Source organism: Scleropages formosus, chromosome 20, assembly GCF_900964775.1.
Source record: "Scleropages formosus chromosome 20, fSclFor1.1, whole genome shotgun sequence".
Classification (NCBI taxonomy): domain Eukaryota; kingdom Metazoa; phylum Chordata; class Actinopteri; order Osteoglossiformes; family Osteoglossidae; genus Scleropages; species Scleropages formosus.
This window is the reverse complement of record NC_041825.1, coordinates 11037712-11053530: the sequence shown is the minus strand read 5'-3', so window position 1 is coordinate 11053530 and position 15819 is coordinate 11037712. Positions and strand designations below refer to the sequence as shown.

General features: G+C 40.4%; 1 protein-coding gene across 4 annotated transcripts in view; it reads right to left on the bottom strand.

The window, feature by feature from the left end:
- LOC108927080 (neuronal-specific septin-3-like) overlaps nt 1-15543 on the bottom strand; it is a 50163-nt gene extending 34620 nt beyond the window's left edge. Inside the window, exons 1-2 of one of the 4 annotated variants that reach the window (XM_018740113.2) lie at nt 15229-15543; nt 9777-11036 (exon numbers count right to left, since the gene is read on the bottom strand). In XM_018740113.2, coding sequence (XP_018595629.2) covers nt 9777-11036; nt 15229-15409 — 1441 coding nt within the window. In that variant the 5' untranslated portion in view covers nt 15410-15543. Of the gene's footprint in view, nt 1-457; nt 613-9776; nt 11037-12706; nt 12861-15228 lie in introns of those variants that run through there. The other 3 variants (XM_018740122.2, XM_018740145.2, XM_018740137.2) reach the window with 3 other exon arrangements.
- Between the last annotated feature and the right edge of the window lie 276 nt (nt 15544-15819).

The window sequence follows — 15819 nt, the reverse complement described above, 5'->3', positions numbered from 1 at the left end:
TCTAGTACCACTGAAAGTACTACAAATGTTAATATATGCTTCATAGTATATACTGGTTATCCTCATTCTGTTCTACATTCACTGCGTACTAACAATGGGCCCCTCATTGAGCTTTAAGCACTGTAACACAGCTTATTGCCGTAAGAAATCAATACTCTGCCATAAGTAAGACTTGTGTAACACAAATACAAACTTTTTTCTTGTCTTCATTATATTAATCTGTCTTATTTCCCTGAGCTTCTGGTGGTAACCCCCAGGCAACAGTACAAAATTAGTAGATGGGTAAGCAGAACAAAAAAGATCTGACAAAATGTTCCTACTTGCAAAATAAAAGCACATTTCTTACAGCAGAGATTACATTGTTATGAATATTATACGCAATGTTGTGTTATAAGGTATTACCATAAAGCTGGCAGTATTGTTAATTCTCAGTTTAAAGTGATTTAGAACAACTCACCTGACATTCGCACACAAACACCAACAAGGCTTGATGGACCACTTTCCTCACGTTTCTGAGATGCTCACCTTAACAGAAGTAGCGCTCGTTGAACCCCCGCAATGCATGTAATGATTGTGATTCCCCTAAAGCTAATCAAAATGAGGAAAGACAAAAAAGCAACACCACCCAGAGAAAGGGAAAGCCACAGCAGGAAATAAGGAAGTGTGTGTGCGTGTGTGTGTGTGCGTGTGTGTGTGTGTGTGTGTGTGTGTGTGTGTGTGTGTCGCTTGCACAAGGAGGAAGTGAGGGACTGCTTGCAGGACATTTGCATGACACAATTTAACCCCCCACACTCATTCACACCACTACCCCACCTACATATATTCGTTTCTGGTATAGCTAGTTCTATCCTACTCAAGTTAAAACCGAAAAATCCACAATTTATTTCTCATTTATTCACGCCGTTTGTCCGCTTTGTTACTGATTCGGCTGAAAAAATAAAAAAAGCACGTCTGGAATCATCCATATTCCATTTTATTAAACATTGGACTTTCCCCTAGCGTCTCTGATTTACTGACTGCAATATAGAGGCTTCCGACCTCTACATGTAATGTATATTTAAAGCCATTTAAGGCATTTCGTGTCATAGCTGGCATGCCCTATTTGGTTACGTATGTGGTAGGATACTGAGAGAGTTAATTCAACATGGAGAATATTTGCAGGAAGCAAAGACAAACTCGTCCTTGCTGTAAAAAAGGAAATTACTTTGAGTCGCCCTTCTTTCGCAATGTTTCCCACACTCAATATCAGTCCCCTCACCCTTCCTCCACACCACCTTTCTGGATGATTCCTCTGTCCAAGAATCCAGAGTGCGTGTCTATGTACTCACACACACTGTACGTATATATGTGCGTGTTCATTCTGACGGATCTGATAATGACGGCTCTACTAACGCAATATGAAACTCTTTTGGATAGACACTCGAAAACGGACAGAACCTTAGTTCAAAAGTGAAAATGTGGAATGAAAACGTTAAATAAGATACACTTGTGCCATCGCTTATCACTTCTTAGTACACATCTGACATTTAATAGAAGTTAAATAGAAACAGAATAACAGAAGTGGTCACAATATTTTGTATCTTGGCCCTCTGACTGTTCTGAAACGCACTTTTGTTCACTCGGAGCTCAAAGTTGCCTTTGGAGAAACCACTGTCTGACAAATGCATACATGTAAATGTAATATATTCCAGATATGACATAATCATACAAAGAGTGTCATGTTGGAATGTGAAATCAATATCTTACAAACCCTGTGTGAGTAGGATTTCTCACTTTACCTTTAATAATCCATTTATGCATCACTGAAGAGTTCATAAATACAAAAAACCCACAAAATGCTAATGAATTAATAAAATGTTTTTTCCCCCTGTACTGTTCTGTCTTTTAATTGGTTCACAATCATTAACCACTTCGCAATTCTGCAAAGCCGTTATTACACCTTAGGTCCTAAACTACACAGAAATACCATGCATGCATTTCATTTACACATGGTTCTCAGCTTAAAACAGACACACCAACACCTATAACTGCAATACACCACATTTATACTAATATTAAAACAATTAACGGTTACTTGTTAAAAGACCACTCAGAAAGCTAAATACCTTTAAATTGCTGCCATCTGCTGGAACGACATACTCTGCCATGATCACACCATGTCAGCACAGACAGTGCAACGTGAGACACGTAGCAGAACATACACTCTTGCCCCAAGTTTGAGTTTGATAGAAACTGACAGCATAAAATACATGCTAACTGTTATCATTTGTTTTCGTTCATAGAAGCAGTTTATGTCTTTTTCGATGATCCAGCTGGGGGTGTAGTGGCTAGAGCGGCTGACTTTGGACGCAGAGATTGCAGGTTTAAATCCCATAGTACCCTTGAACAAGGTATCTTCCCTAGATTTCTCCAGGAAAATTATCCTGCTACGTTGCTTTGGAGAAAAGTGTCAGATAAATGTAATTATTAACTATTTAGCCTATTACGTTTTAATATAACGGATGAAAATGTCTTTTTGCTTCTCTGAACTCCAGACATAAAGCAGTGGTGACATGTTCATTGTTCCTATACAATGCAGGTACAGCTATACTTTGTCGGGGGTTCCCTCTTGACCTCCCTCTTACTCCTTGAATTCTCCATAAATATGCTTCTGTATTACAGAGAAATTATCATATACTGCATACACACACACACACACACACACACACACACACACACACACACACATTTTCTGAACCGCTTGTCCCATATGGGGTCGCGGGGAACCGGAGCCTACCCGGTAACACAGGGCGTAAGGCCGGAGGGGAGGGGACACACCCAGGACGGGACGCCAGTTTGTCGCAAGGCACCCCAAGCAGGACTTGAACCCCAGACCCACCGGAGAGCAGGACTGTGGTCCAACCCACTGCGCCACTGCACCCCCCATACTGCATATAATTAAGGGTAATTTCTGTTTAGAGATTCAGCAACATGCAGTTTAACTAGGTGTTCCACTGTTGTAATATTATTACATGGGGAACGGTTATAACCAGGCCCTGCGGTGGGCTGGCATCCTGTCCAGGGTGTGCCCCTCCACCCCCACCAGCCTTGCATCCAATATCTCTGGGATAGGCTCCAGCTCACCGTGACCCCGCTCGGTATAAGCAGTTATTGCAATTGATTGGTTGTTTGGTTGGGTTACAGCCATGTATATGGATATATAACCATTCAAACTTAGAACACAGTTATATATTGATTTAAAATGAGATCTAGAAGGATTATTTTTACATGGTGGCCTGGCTTTTTGACTCAGCTCCATTTGTTCCTCTTGGCAGTTATTACAAGGGATTTGTTTCTTATGAGTCATTCGCTGGGAGAAAGTGATTCACATCATCTGAGAAAAAACAAAAGAAAGGAAAAGAAATTAAAACTATTTGAAGACAGTGTAATAACTGCTCTGGTATTTAATGACCAAGCAGTATTTGTGCAACATTAAATAAGCAACGTTTTTAAAGAAAATGTTGCACAGCAGGGTGAGAAATCCTTTGTTTTCAACATCTGATAAGGAAATATCTGATGGTAAAATATATTACTGTACTGACTTTCACTACTTTTTCTTCTTTTATAAACACACACAATGTGTGCAACTGCTTATCCCAAGCAGGGTCACTGTGAACCAGAGGCTAACCCAACAACACAGGGCGCAAGACTGAAGAGGGAGGGGACACACCCAGGACGGGACACCAGTCCACTGCAAGGCACCCCAGTCAGGACTCGAACCTCAGACCCACCAGCCAGCAGGCCCCAGCCAAACCCGCTGCACCATCACACCCCCATCTCATAAGCATATATTTAAATTCATTACGGATATTGTTTCAATGCTGTAACAAAAAATAAAAAATTTGGTAATATCGATGGAAGTGCCATAAAATCAAACCTTATTCAGGGAGAACTTGAGTGGTTTCCAAAACAAGGAAGGAACATAAGTGGCTTTACAGGACATTCCTCTGTACATGTCTAGGGTGGAAACACAGGGAGAAACATGCAAACCTCACACACCTGGAGGTGCACTTGAACCCTAAACCCAATGAGAAGCTCTGCAGCTCTGGCGAAAAGTTTTACCCACTGTCCCACCACACCCTATTGCATAACTGCTCTGCATTAAATAACATTCAGAATGCAGCCAAAGTTTATTTATTGGAAAACACAGGCCTATAAAAATGCATCTTAAAAGCAAATGATTTCTATAAAATCCGAGACCTTTCAAGTTTTTATCTTCTCATTTTTTATATTCTGCAGTGAACATGCTGACCCACTGAAATTCCTGGCAATAAAGAATTCACCAAAGGATATGTTTTTTTTTTTTACTTTGTGGGCTTACAGCTTTTCAAAGAGAGTCTGAATCTCTCCTTATTTTTTATTAATATAATACATCACCCCCCCCCCCGCGCCCACCTCTCATTCAACAGTGTGAACCACACAGGCAGTCTACGGCAAACCTTCCACATTTTCTGCATAACTTGTTATGCCTTCAAGGCGTTATGCTACAGGAAATTATCACAGAGATCACAGAGTAGTGCTTGTGTGGCCTTTTAGATGGTATATCAAATTCTTCCCTGAACAAACTACTTCAGAAGTGAAAATAGAATAGTTCTGCAAACTTCTGAAAAGGAGGTTCTGAATCTAAACCACACAAGGGTAATGAATCCCAGTTCATCTTATAACAAACATCTGCGAAAGGACCCCCCCTTTTAAAATACAAAAACAGCAAATAGCCAAAGAGGGTACGTATGTAAGCTGAAATGTTTCGAAAAGGCTACATTCTTGTTTCACAACATTTGTTTGATGAAATAGATTCATAATTTGCCATGCATTACAGGCTGGGAAGATCAGAAACTTCCTGAAATCAAGATATGAAGAAAAAAAAAAAACCAAATTTTCTTGTTATATTACTAGGAACTGGAGCAGCTTAAGTATTTACTTTGAATAGCAAAAACATACAAAGCCTACCTTATGCAAAATAAGTGGGTCCGTCATTGTTTCGACAGATGAATTACACAAGAATGAATACACATATGAATACAGATGAACTATACTAATAGTTCAGATCACATGCACCGATGCTAGACCAATTTACTGTTATTTCTGTATTATCCGTAACAGCTAGACATGTGGACACCTTGTAATGGGAATAAAAGAGCTAGGATGTGAACCACAGTGCTCCACTTTTTGCGTAGTTGTCATCAGTGGCTCTTTACTAATACGCTGAGAACCAGGAGCCCTATGTGATGCGCATTCCCTCATGTACAGATCAGTATGGTTTGTCAAATACCGGGAAACTTTGCCATTTACTTTTCCTTCACCAAAGAGGTAACTCTTCTCCAACTGCTACTAATAAACACTTACAATGCTTTCTAAATTTCAGCGACTTGACACTTAAAAAAAATGACTAAACGTCACGTCAAATCCAACGCGATCATCTGTTCGAAGTTCGAGAGCTTACAGCACCGGAGTCCTACATCGAAAAGCCGCGTTACAACCTGAGCGGAACTGAACAGAATTGCTGAAACCCAAACATATCATTACAAAAATCCTTTTGAGCCACATTATAAGGTCTATGGATACTTACTCTAACAAGAATGCGTTCCTGAAACTGGAGCTCGGTGCTTCTAAATGAGATTTTGTACATGACAATTGCAGCTGTTTGACCACTTGGTTTCAGTTGTGCCTTCCCAGAGTTCCTCCACACACACCCCCACACACCCACGCAGTCACACTTCACTCAAACAAAGTAAAAAGACACATCTATTTACTTTAAATTGCTACCAACTACACTATTCTAGTTACAGCGGTCTGCTTATGAAGGATCTAGATGATATGCTCCTTTTTTTAGCTGAAAGTAGACTCAATGACTGTATTTTTGGCAGAAACAACAATACTGATTTACTCATTTTCAGAAAACAGGCTTGCATACATTTCACTTGCAGCCAGGCTCTAATTAAACCTCATCCAGGATTTAATGTCAAGTTATCAACCTGAACACTGTCTTAGTCATAAAAGCTTAATGCGGAGCTTAAAGTTCAGACAATTAAGTCGCGTATTTTGCCGGCTAACTCTATAGCAGGGAAGCATTTTTTCTAAGATGATATTACAAACCAAGGCTTCCAATGTCTGGAATTAGTGCCTTTATGAACACTGAATTGCTTGATGGTTATGGTTAGTGTCACAGGGAACAGCTGCTTGCTTCTTGAAATGCTGAGGAAAGATTTACTCGCCATAGCCCTTTTTCTCCAGTACGCAGCAAACTCCGAAGACATTGCACACTCAGTGTAATTTTGCCTTGTAATTTTACAATTAAACCTGACATACACGAAGAAAAATAGATTTTTCACTCTGTATTATTCCTTTAACTCTCTGATTATAGAAATATTGAAATCTTGTTCAACTGTAAAACCCCAGTAAAACAAAGGCCTATGGATCTGTGTGTATTTTCTATAACAACTTGTTCATAAAAGCCGTGCAGCATTTTTTCTTAAATTTACCGTAACTTAACTGAACTGCAATAATTGTGATAAACTTATTAAAAGTATATCTGATTAAAAAAAAACATGCTGCTTGTTATTTTGCTTATAAACTATACAACTGAACCAATTTCCAGCTGAAGTGTGTAATTTCATCTGCAGCTTCTTGCTGGTTTCCACTTAGTATCAAACTGATAGCTATGTGGAGACGCAGTGCATTAACATTGTTAATGACCTCCAAAGTTTTCAAAACTCCACGAAACAAATCGAAATACAGAAATACAAACATATTAAAGATCCAAAGTCAGTTCTTACAGTTTACACTCAAAAGCAAAGAATACCTCTTTTTATGAATGGCCAGTAGTGCTTCAATCCCTTCTTATGGAAAATCCTAAAGCCATTTTTAGCCGTTCCTTTTCTCGTTTTTGCCTGCTTATTCTGTCAACATCTTAGGGCACGTGTGGCGAGAGACTTGCCACTTGTCCAATCTGCAGCACCTTTTCAGTGTGGCACAGCATGTCTACACACTGACAAACAGCGGTAGTTGGCAGGCATGACAATGGCAAAAGCACACACCTGCTCTCACTGGTACTTTCTGGTAAATATATGCTCTAATAATAGAGCACAGAACTGGTAAGTGCTAAAGTGATGGGAAGATTAAAAGATTAACCAACCAACATCTACAGCTGTTTGTCCTGAGCAGGCTTGCAGTAAGCCAGAGCCGACCCAGCAGCACAGGGTGCAGGGTCAGGGGACACACTCTGGACAGGGCACCAGCCCATCGCAGGGCACCCCAAGTAGGGCTCGAACCCCAGACCTGTCAGACAGCAGGCACTGGCCAAACCTGTAGCGCCACCGCAGCCCCCCTATGTGATTAATTAAAAGTTAGACAAAAAATTGTGCAACGTGGCCAGCTGGCTTACTTGTAGCTTTAATACCTAATACAGGTGGTCCCTGATTTACGATGTGGTTACGTTCCGCGAAACCCATCATAGGTTGAAAATATCATAAACTGAAAATGCATTTAATACACCTAAGCTCCTGATCATCATAGCCTAGCATACATGCTATGGCCATTACGGACTTGCCGCCTTCATGCTGGGCATTTATCTTAACTTTCTCTTCAAGAGTATTTGCCCTCCTCTCCTTCTTCCCACCAGTAGCAGGAGACACAGATGGGCCTTTCTGTGACATTATGGATGCACAAAACACAACCGCGTGGCAGACTGGGAGATGCGGATCGCTGCCGCGGCCCAGCATCGCGAGAGAGTATTGCATCACATATCGCTTGGCCGGGAAAAAATCAAAATTCGAAATACGGTTTCTACTGAATGTCTATCATCAGCTCACCATCAAAAAGTCGAAAAAATCATAAGTCGAACCATCGTAAATTAGGGACCGCCTGTATAGCTCTTGCAGTGATTTAATGCAGTCAACCTTTTACAACATAAAACGTACAAACGTTTAAATTCCATTACTCTGCATGTTTCGCAAGGAAATCGCACACGTTTACAAACTATGAGCAAGTTTATAGCCACCAGCTCACCTGAAACTCGTGTCTTTGTATCGTGGGACGAAACTGAAGCACCTGGAGTGTCATGTTTATGTGAAAAATGTTAGTCAACCTCATGGAATAAAGCAGCTTGAAAGGAATATTGATACATTTCTGGGTGCTTGCATGTCAACAAGAGATTTTAAAAAAAAAAAGTATAAAGTTTCAGTGACAAAACATGCTTCTCTCTTTTTGCGGCCTTTTGTTTCTCTTATCTCTCCCAAGTGTGAGGCTCGGCACTTCGATCTTCAGACATACCACCCAGAAGGGGAATTAGCATAGCGACAAATGACTACTTTCATCATCTTTTTGCGGTCAGTGGTATTACCTTACTCGCTCTGAGTTTGACAGCAAGACAGAGGTATAGTTCTCCAAGTATGAACCTTTTTGGGGTACAATAACAATTTTAAAAGTTTTCTTGAAGAAACTGCATCAGTGCACCACTAGGAATGACTGCTAGTTTCCACCTTGGTGATTTTTAAACACACACACATTTTCAGAACCGCTTGTCCCATACGGGGTCACGGGGAACCGGAGCCTACCCGGTAACACAGGGCGCAAGGCCGGAGGGGGAGGGGACACACCCGGGACGGGACGCCAGTCCGTCACAAGGCACCCTAAGCAGGACTCGAACCCCAGACCCACCGGAAAGCAGGACTGTGGTCCAACCCACTGCGCCACCACACCCCCTAGCGAAGAAATAATTACAACATAAACAATTAGGTTAAACTCTAGATAAGCTTCTGATGTGCTCTCTAAGATTTTGCTCAAAAACAAACCACCATGCAGCAAAATGCTGTATAATCTAATACTCACAAGCATCATTATACATCAGCGGTGGCTACAGTAACGGTGCAATTTAATAGCAATGAGTTATGCAGTCATGTGATTGAGGAGGGCAAACTGTTTAACACTGGTTACTTGAGTTGAGCACACAGTCTGTTATGATCACTTGGGAAGGTTTTACTAGAAACTGTGTTTCTTTATAATAACACACAGGATTACAAAAGACTGAGACACCCTGACTATTCTCTCTCTCTCACACTCACACACACACACCCACACACACACACACACACAATGGCTACAACCACTTGTCCCGAGCAGGGTTACGGCGGGCTGGAGCCTAACCCAGCAACATAGGGTACAAGGCTGGAGGGGGAGGGGACACACCCAGGACAGGACGCCAGTCCGTCGCAAGGCACCCCAAGCAGGACTCGAACCCGAGACCCACCCTTGTCTGTTCAGCACAATGCAATTTCAGGGAATATTACTCTACACGTTCGCAAAAGCTATGCAAGAAATAAGCAAAATCACCTCGAATAGACCTGAGTTATAAATTCAAAAAAAATTAGATAAATAAAAGATAGTGTTAAAAGTTGGAAAGGCAAAGAAAAGCCTTACATAAAATTTGGAAGTTATGAAATGCTTTGAAGTGTCACCCAGTGTGCACCGGAATTAAAATACTCCTGAAAAGTATGATTATACTACATTGCTACATGAAAAAAAGCCAGATTTATAGGTTTTTGTCTTAAGTAAATTTAAAAGTACAGATCACATTTACATATTTTTATACATAGATGTTATAAAAAATAATCTTTCAACATGCCTGTAATGTTTATGTATTACCTGTCACTGCTACTCCTAACCACTTTCTATGATGAAAAAATAGCCGATGTCACACAAAGTCATTATTGATGATATTGCCTTTCAAAAAGACTTACCTGTTTCTCTCTTGAAATATCTCAGTGATGACTGAGGTTGTACAGGGAGGCTGCTGTTCTTACAAGGTCTGGACCTGTCAACACTTGCAAAGGAAGCAATCTTCTGAATTATTGACCCTACACTGTCCTTCACTGTTGTTCCCTGCTCAGGCTCAAACGTGAGATTCACCTGAGCAGCTGCAAGAGGAGTCACTGGGTTGATGTCTGCCATCTGTTGGTGTGAGGCCAACTTGACATAAGGAGCCTGAGCTGAAGAGAAAGGAGCGGAGAAATTTCTGTTGGCATCAGGTATTGGGCAATAGCCAGATGAAAACATGGGTTGTTTCTTCCCCTGGTCCTGGACAGACTGCATGAATGTACTGCCTTTCCTGAATAAGTTAGAAGACACAGCTGTCATGGGCAGGCTGCTTTTTTTGAGGTTAGACCTTGAGATTGACTGGGGCATGGAAATGACTTCAGCAGGTGATTCTTGAGGCTTGATGTCCAGGTTATCCAGATCAAAAGGATATTTGTTTATCTTTGTAAAGTCCTTGTGTTTAGAAGGCCATGGACTCTGAGAAAAAGAGACATCCACTCCAAAATCACTGCTTTTCTGCCATTCGGGAACCGAATTCCGTGGGAATCCCTGGTTGTCATATCTATGACCTAAAGAAGCAGCACTTTGAACATCTATGCTTTCATAAATATTTTGATCCAGGGAGGACATGGAGCCATGGTTAACTTTAATGCATTCACTTGCTAAGGGTGCTTCAAAACCTGAATGGAACATGTTGCCATGTGAGGAGAATTTCATTAGGGAAGGACAATCTAAGGTTTTGTATTCATTCACTTGCATAGCAGACCCAGCATGAGAGCTCATTCTGGTGGAGGCCTGGTAGTCCAAGCTGGAAGAAGAACTATGAAGGCTTTCATTGTCACTCTCAAGTCCAGAGGAAGAAGATGAGGTGTTTGGACTGAATTTGCTCTTAAAGGAGGAAACTCTATAGACTCCGGAAGCTGCTCTCTCATTGGTTTTTGCAGTGGTTACAGAGTTGAAGAGGAGGCTGGAAGTCATTGTGTTCTTCATCTCTTTGCTCTCTGCCAGGATGGAACTGACACCAATAAGTGATTGAGAAGCTGGATAAATGTAAGTATCTTGTGCTTTTCTATCCATATCTCTGCCCAAGGATGGACACTGATTTAATGGAGATTTGTTTGTGGAGGTGGGAGAGAAAGTAGGGATCTCACACAAGTCTTCAGTGTCAAAGGACCTTTTCAGTTCTGCGGATAGAAAGAAACAAGTTTTATAACATACAAATGTATATGTAACTTCCTTGGTGATCCAAAGGATGACTGCATTTCCATTATAGACATGTTACTAAAAAAGGGCCACTTTACAGGTCACTTAAGATTTTCCTAAGTTTACTTCAAGAATCTCTTTTAACTGCTACTGAAACACATTTTAGACTTATCTATGTTACGTTCCTATAAATCATAAATGAAATCAGCCATGAATTCATTCAGTGCAAATGCATTATAAAGGTAGCTAAAAGACACCGCATGAGGTTCTCCTTTCAGAAAATTCAATGTACCCTAGAAATGTATGGATTTCCAGACTGATATTCAACAATTTTATTACACAGTGTTGTGTTTGTCACTGCTAATAGGTGCTTCATTAATTACTTGCATGCTTAGGGTATTTGAGAACAAGCATAAATGTGACCTGGCTATCCTGTGGTTCAATTAAACTGAACTTGATCACTTGTTTCGTCATGAAAAATTACAAGCCTGAAGAAGCATGCAGAGAGGTCCTCTGTCTTACTAAAAATGTGGAAGTGGATTTTGAAATTGATAGTGTAATGCACTTTTTGTATTTTTCTCTGAAATTTATGTCGCTTTAGAGAAAAGTGTCTGCTAAATTAATAAATACTATGTAAATGTTATGGAGTAGGAAAGAAATGCTCATATGCAGAAAATGTGAATTGTACAAAAATATAATCTTACATTTACATTTACATTTATTCATTTAGCAGACACTTTTGTCAAAAGCGACGTACATCTCAGCAAAAGTACAAATCTTCACAAATGTAATTTGAAACTTTCTGAATTAGGGTAAATAAATTCCAAAGATGCACTGATTGACAAATTCGTGTGGCTATATGCCTAAATGGGAAAGTTTAAATACAACTTAGTCGGAATTCTGTTTACAAGGAATGTAGGAAAATGTACAAAAATTCAGAGATTTTTTTCAGCAAAAAATAATGAAAGGCCAAAGACAGAGAGACAGACACCCCAGTAAAATCTTTTCAGCCTCATGATGCTCTTCTGGAAACTTCTATTACATGTCCTCAGCACAATCTAGACATGCAAGGACTTGCAGTGAAGCACCTCGTTCTCATCAGGTTTCAAATTCTCTATGGTATTTTCTGACAGCCTCATCATCAGCCCCAAGAATCTCAGGTGTGTACTGTTAATCTGTGGAAACATCTGTCACACGCACATCTGGATCCAAAATTCCGAGCAGCCAATTACTATGCTGTTGCTATGGTGATCAGACCAAAGCTTCTGCCTGACGCCTGCAGACCTGCATTATGACTTGTACTTTAGTGCTAACTTGTCCCATCTGGTCCCTAATTACAGACAAAACTTTATATATTGATTAATTTTAATCTCAAATGGATTTATTTTTAAATGCAAGAGATTATAAAATATATGACTCTTCATACAACCGTTACATCATAACTACTCAATCTCTGTAGTGCTGCCAAGTTTTACTTTTAGTAAACATTAAGAAGTTGGCACTGGCAAAAATTTACACTGACTGAACTAATTTAGATTTCATATTAAGGTTATAAGAAATTGGAACAAAGAAAATTTAAAAAAAAAAAAAAAAAACATCACCTGACCTTTATTCCCCAATGCATGTAGTTTTTTTTTTCCCCCCCAATTACCTTTTGCTTATAGTCCGACTGCTGTTGCAGGAAGCACACAAATGAAGCGAAGCTCTTGTTTACTATGGCTAAGTGTTTTTTCTTCATCTTAACATGCACAACTTAACTTAATTCTTTGTTTTTTACTAAGATATCAAGCTGTAATCTGTGGAAAGAAACGCTAAAAGAATCAACATGTGGGAACCGGAGATGAAGGACTTTATGGCCACACATACCCTCCCCCAGGCACTCCACTCCCCACTGCCTACACTGGCTTCCTCTGACCTTAGGTTTTAGAGGCATCTGAAATACAAGGAGCTGAATGGAATGTGGAAGAGGGTCTGCCATTCAATCACTTTCTCCTATTTTCATGCCGCCCTTCATGGGAACAAAAAGAACTGCTGTCTTTCTCGAATGTTGTACAGCAACATTACAGTACAGCAAAACCTATGGCAACACAATGATAATCAAACCCACATTTCTAAGATCTGGTGAGGTCCAAACTATAGCCGTCTAGAATTTCCAAATGCCTTCTGAAAACTCCCAGTCCAGCTCCTTTCCATATGCTCCATCTCTGTGGCAGTCAGCTATTCCTGTCTTGCAAATTGGACATGAGCCTTAGTCAGCTGGCACAGCTCTCTCAAGGGTGGTCACTCAATGCCTGGTAATTCTCCCTTGGTTCTTATCCTATTCCAGCTCTCAGCTGATATGAAGGAACAGTTAGAGTGGAGTAAATGGTTCTTGCTTTTGTACTCTACTGTAAGTCATCATTATCTAGACTAACAGCCCTGTTTCACACTAAATGCAAAGAGATTAGTATTTGAATTCCTTTTATTTCCAATAATTACTTTGCCACACATTTCATTACAACGTGAATTCCACGTAATTTAATCACATACATTTTAGCCTTGGGCCATTTCTTTCAGGGTAAAGCATTCCTCTATCAGCGTCTCAATGCTGAAACATAGCTTCGCTGGGGCTCTACACTGTTTGGAACCTCAAAAAAAAAAAAAAAAAAAATGAAGCTGTCAGATAAATTTAAAATCTTTCAAGTTAATTTGTGATTATTTTTTAAATATATTACCATAGGACACTAAGCTGGCTTTTTTGCTTAAATAAGTATTAAAAATCAAAGATGGTGCAACAGATTAAGGTAATGCTAATGAAGTTTCAAGTTGGTTTTTGTTTGTGAGGCCAATTCTGCATCTTAATGAGACACATCTCAGCACATAAGGCATAACCTCTCTTTTTAACTTGGCATAAGAGAAGTTTGGCTCACATTAGTGGTTTAGCCTGAACAGAAACACTCAACAGAAATCAAGGTAAAGCCTTTACCGTGCGTATCGTTCACCGTGAGATGAACATTGGTGCATAAAAGTGGAAGGAAACAAACTAAGTTTACTTAAGAATCACATGTCTGCAACTATGGCTCTTTCTCCTAGTGTAATGTACAAATTGTATTTCTCTGAGATGTACATCGCTTTGGAGAAAAGCATCTGCTAAATGAATAAATGTAAATGTAAAGGTCACCTCTGCTCTGGTATTCACTGTGAGACCAGTCAACGGTTAAGAACAATGGAAATATGGTCACACCACTTCTTTGTTCACTTTTGACCTCATAATAAACAGCTCACTATAATCCATCTGAAAGGGACACAAACTGTGCCACACTATGCAAACACTTCAAAAATGGTTTAAACCTCAAGACTTAAGTGATACCTTTAAACTAGCAAAAGAAGGTGCAGAAACTGTTCAAAGAGAAGATTTAATTTTTTTTTTTTTTTTTTTTTTGCATTAAACTTTCTCAAAGATTCTGTTAAATGCATTGATCTGCATGACGTCATGTGCTATAATAAAGCTCATACGCGATGTATGAAGAGAAGGCTGCGGGGGGCGGCCGCTCAGGTCCGCTCAGCCATGTAAGACCACACATCTATTTTTCCCACTTACTAAGACAACCGCTACATGTCAACAGGCATAATAGTGACAAAATTAACTTTTATCACAACTAAGCCAACTTTACTCTTCTCAGGGTAAACACAAATTTAACACAATATATAATTGCGAGAGTGATTATTTAAGTTTAAGTCGTGTTAGATAAGGCAACAACTAAAGAAGTTCTTCTTCTTCTTCCTCTTATTATTATTATTATTATTATTATTATTATTATTATAATTAAGGTATGAAGGAATCATTTTATTTAAAAAAAACTCACTGACTTGAGACAACCCACAAACTAGATTCATCCACTTTGGGGCGCAATTTTAAAAGATATGTATCGTTTCATGGTACTAATATTATTTGTTAAAAAGAAATCAGTTTTTCACCCCAGACAATGCGTGCCATTTATTTCGTTTATTATCCCAAGTTCACTGAAAAGCGAAAGCCTCGTAATAATGTCACCTTGACGAATAAGAGTAAATTTCACCTCTGAGTGTTTTCGTGCTGCACGTGACGTGTTGTTATTCACAAGTTGTTCATAATTTGTAGAAAAAGGAAACGTTGCTCCGTGTGTGTGTGTGTGTGGTCGGTCGAACACCTACCCTCGAAATCGGACAGGATTCCTTCCAGATCATCATCATGGTCATTCGCGCACACATTTGACATCCTGGATGCTGGCAAAAAAAATGCAGCCGGTCCCGGACGGACTAGCCAAACTCGGGACAGCGAAGAACTAATAAAACTACAACGAAAAAGAAACACGCAAAAATAAAGAAATAACATAAAGAAAAGGCGAAAAACAAGAACTGCTACGTAGCCGAGTAGCTGAGCGCGTACACGATGATCAGTGATGGTCCCCCACTTCGGCCCCCACCACCAGTTGCGTGTTTCGCCCACGAGGTGCGTGTCCTTCCGCTCCTGTGCCGTCCCACAGTCCTCTGGAACACACCGAGCGGCTCGGCAGCCCCTTCCCGGCAAGCGGACGCGTCTGCTGCCCCTAAAGGCTCCGCACTTTCACGGCACGAAGCGGAGCGCTGGTGAGCGGCTCCCGCGAGCGGCTCCGCGAGCGCCTCTTTTCCCGCGCCAACGTGCTACTTACTAAGCGCTGTGCTGTGTGTGACACTGCGCTCTATCGCGTCCCCCCCACCATGGGACGGCCCTTTTCCATCGCTTCTAGGTGGTCATCTAATGTT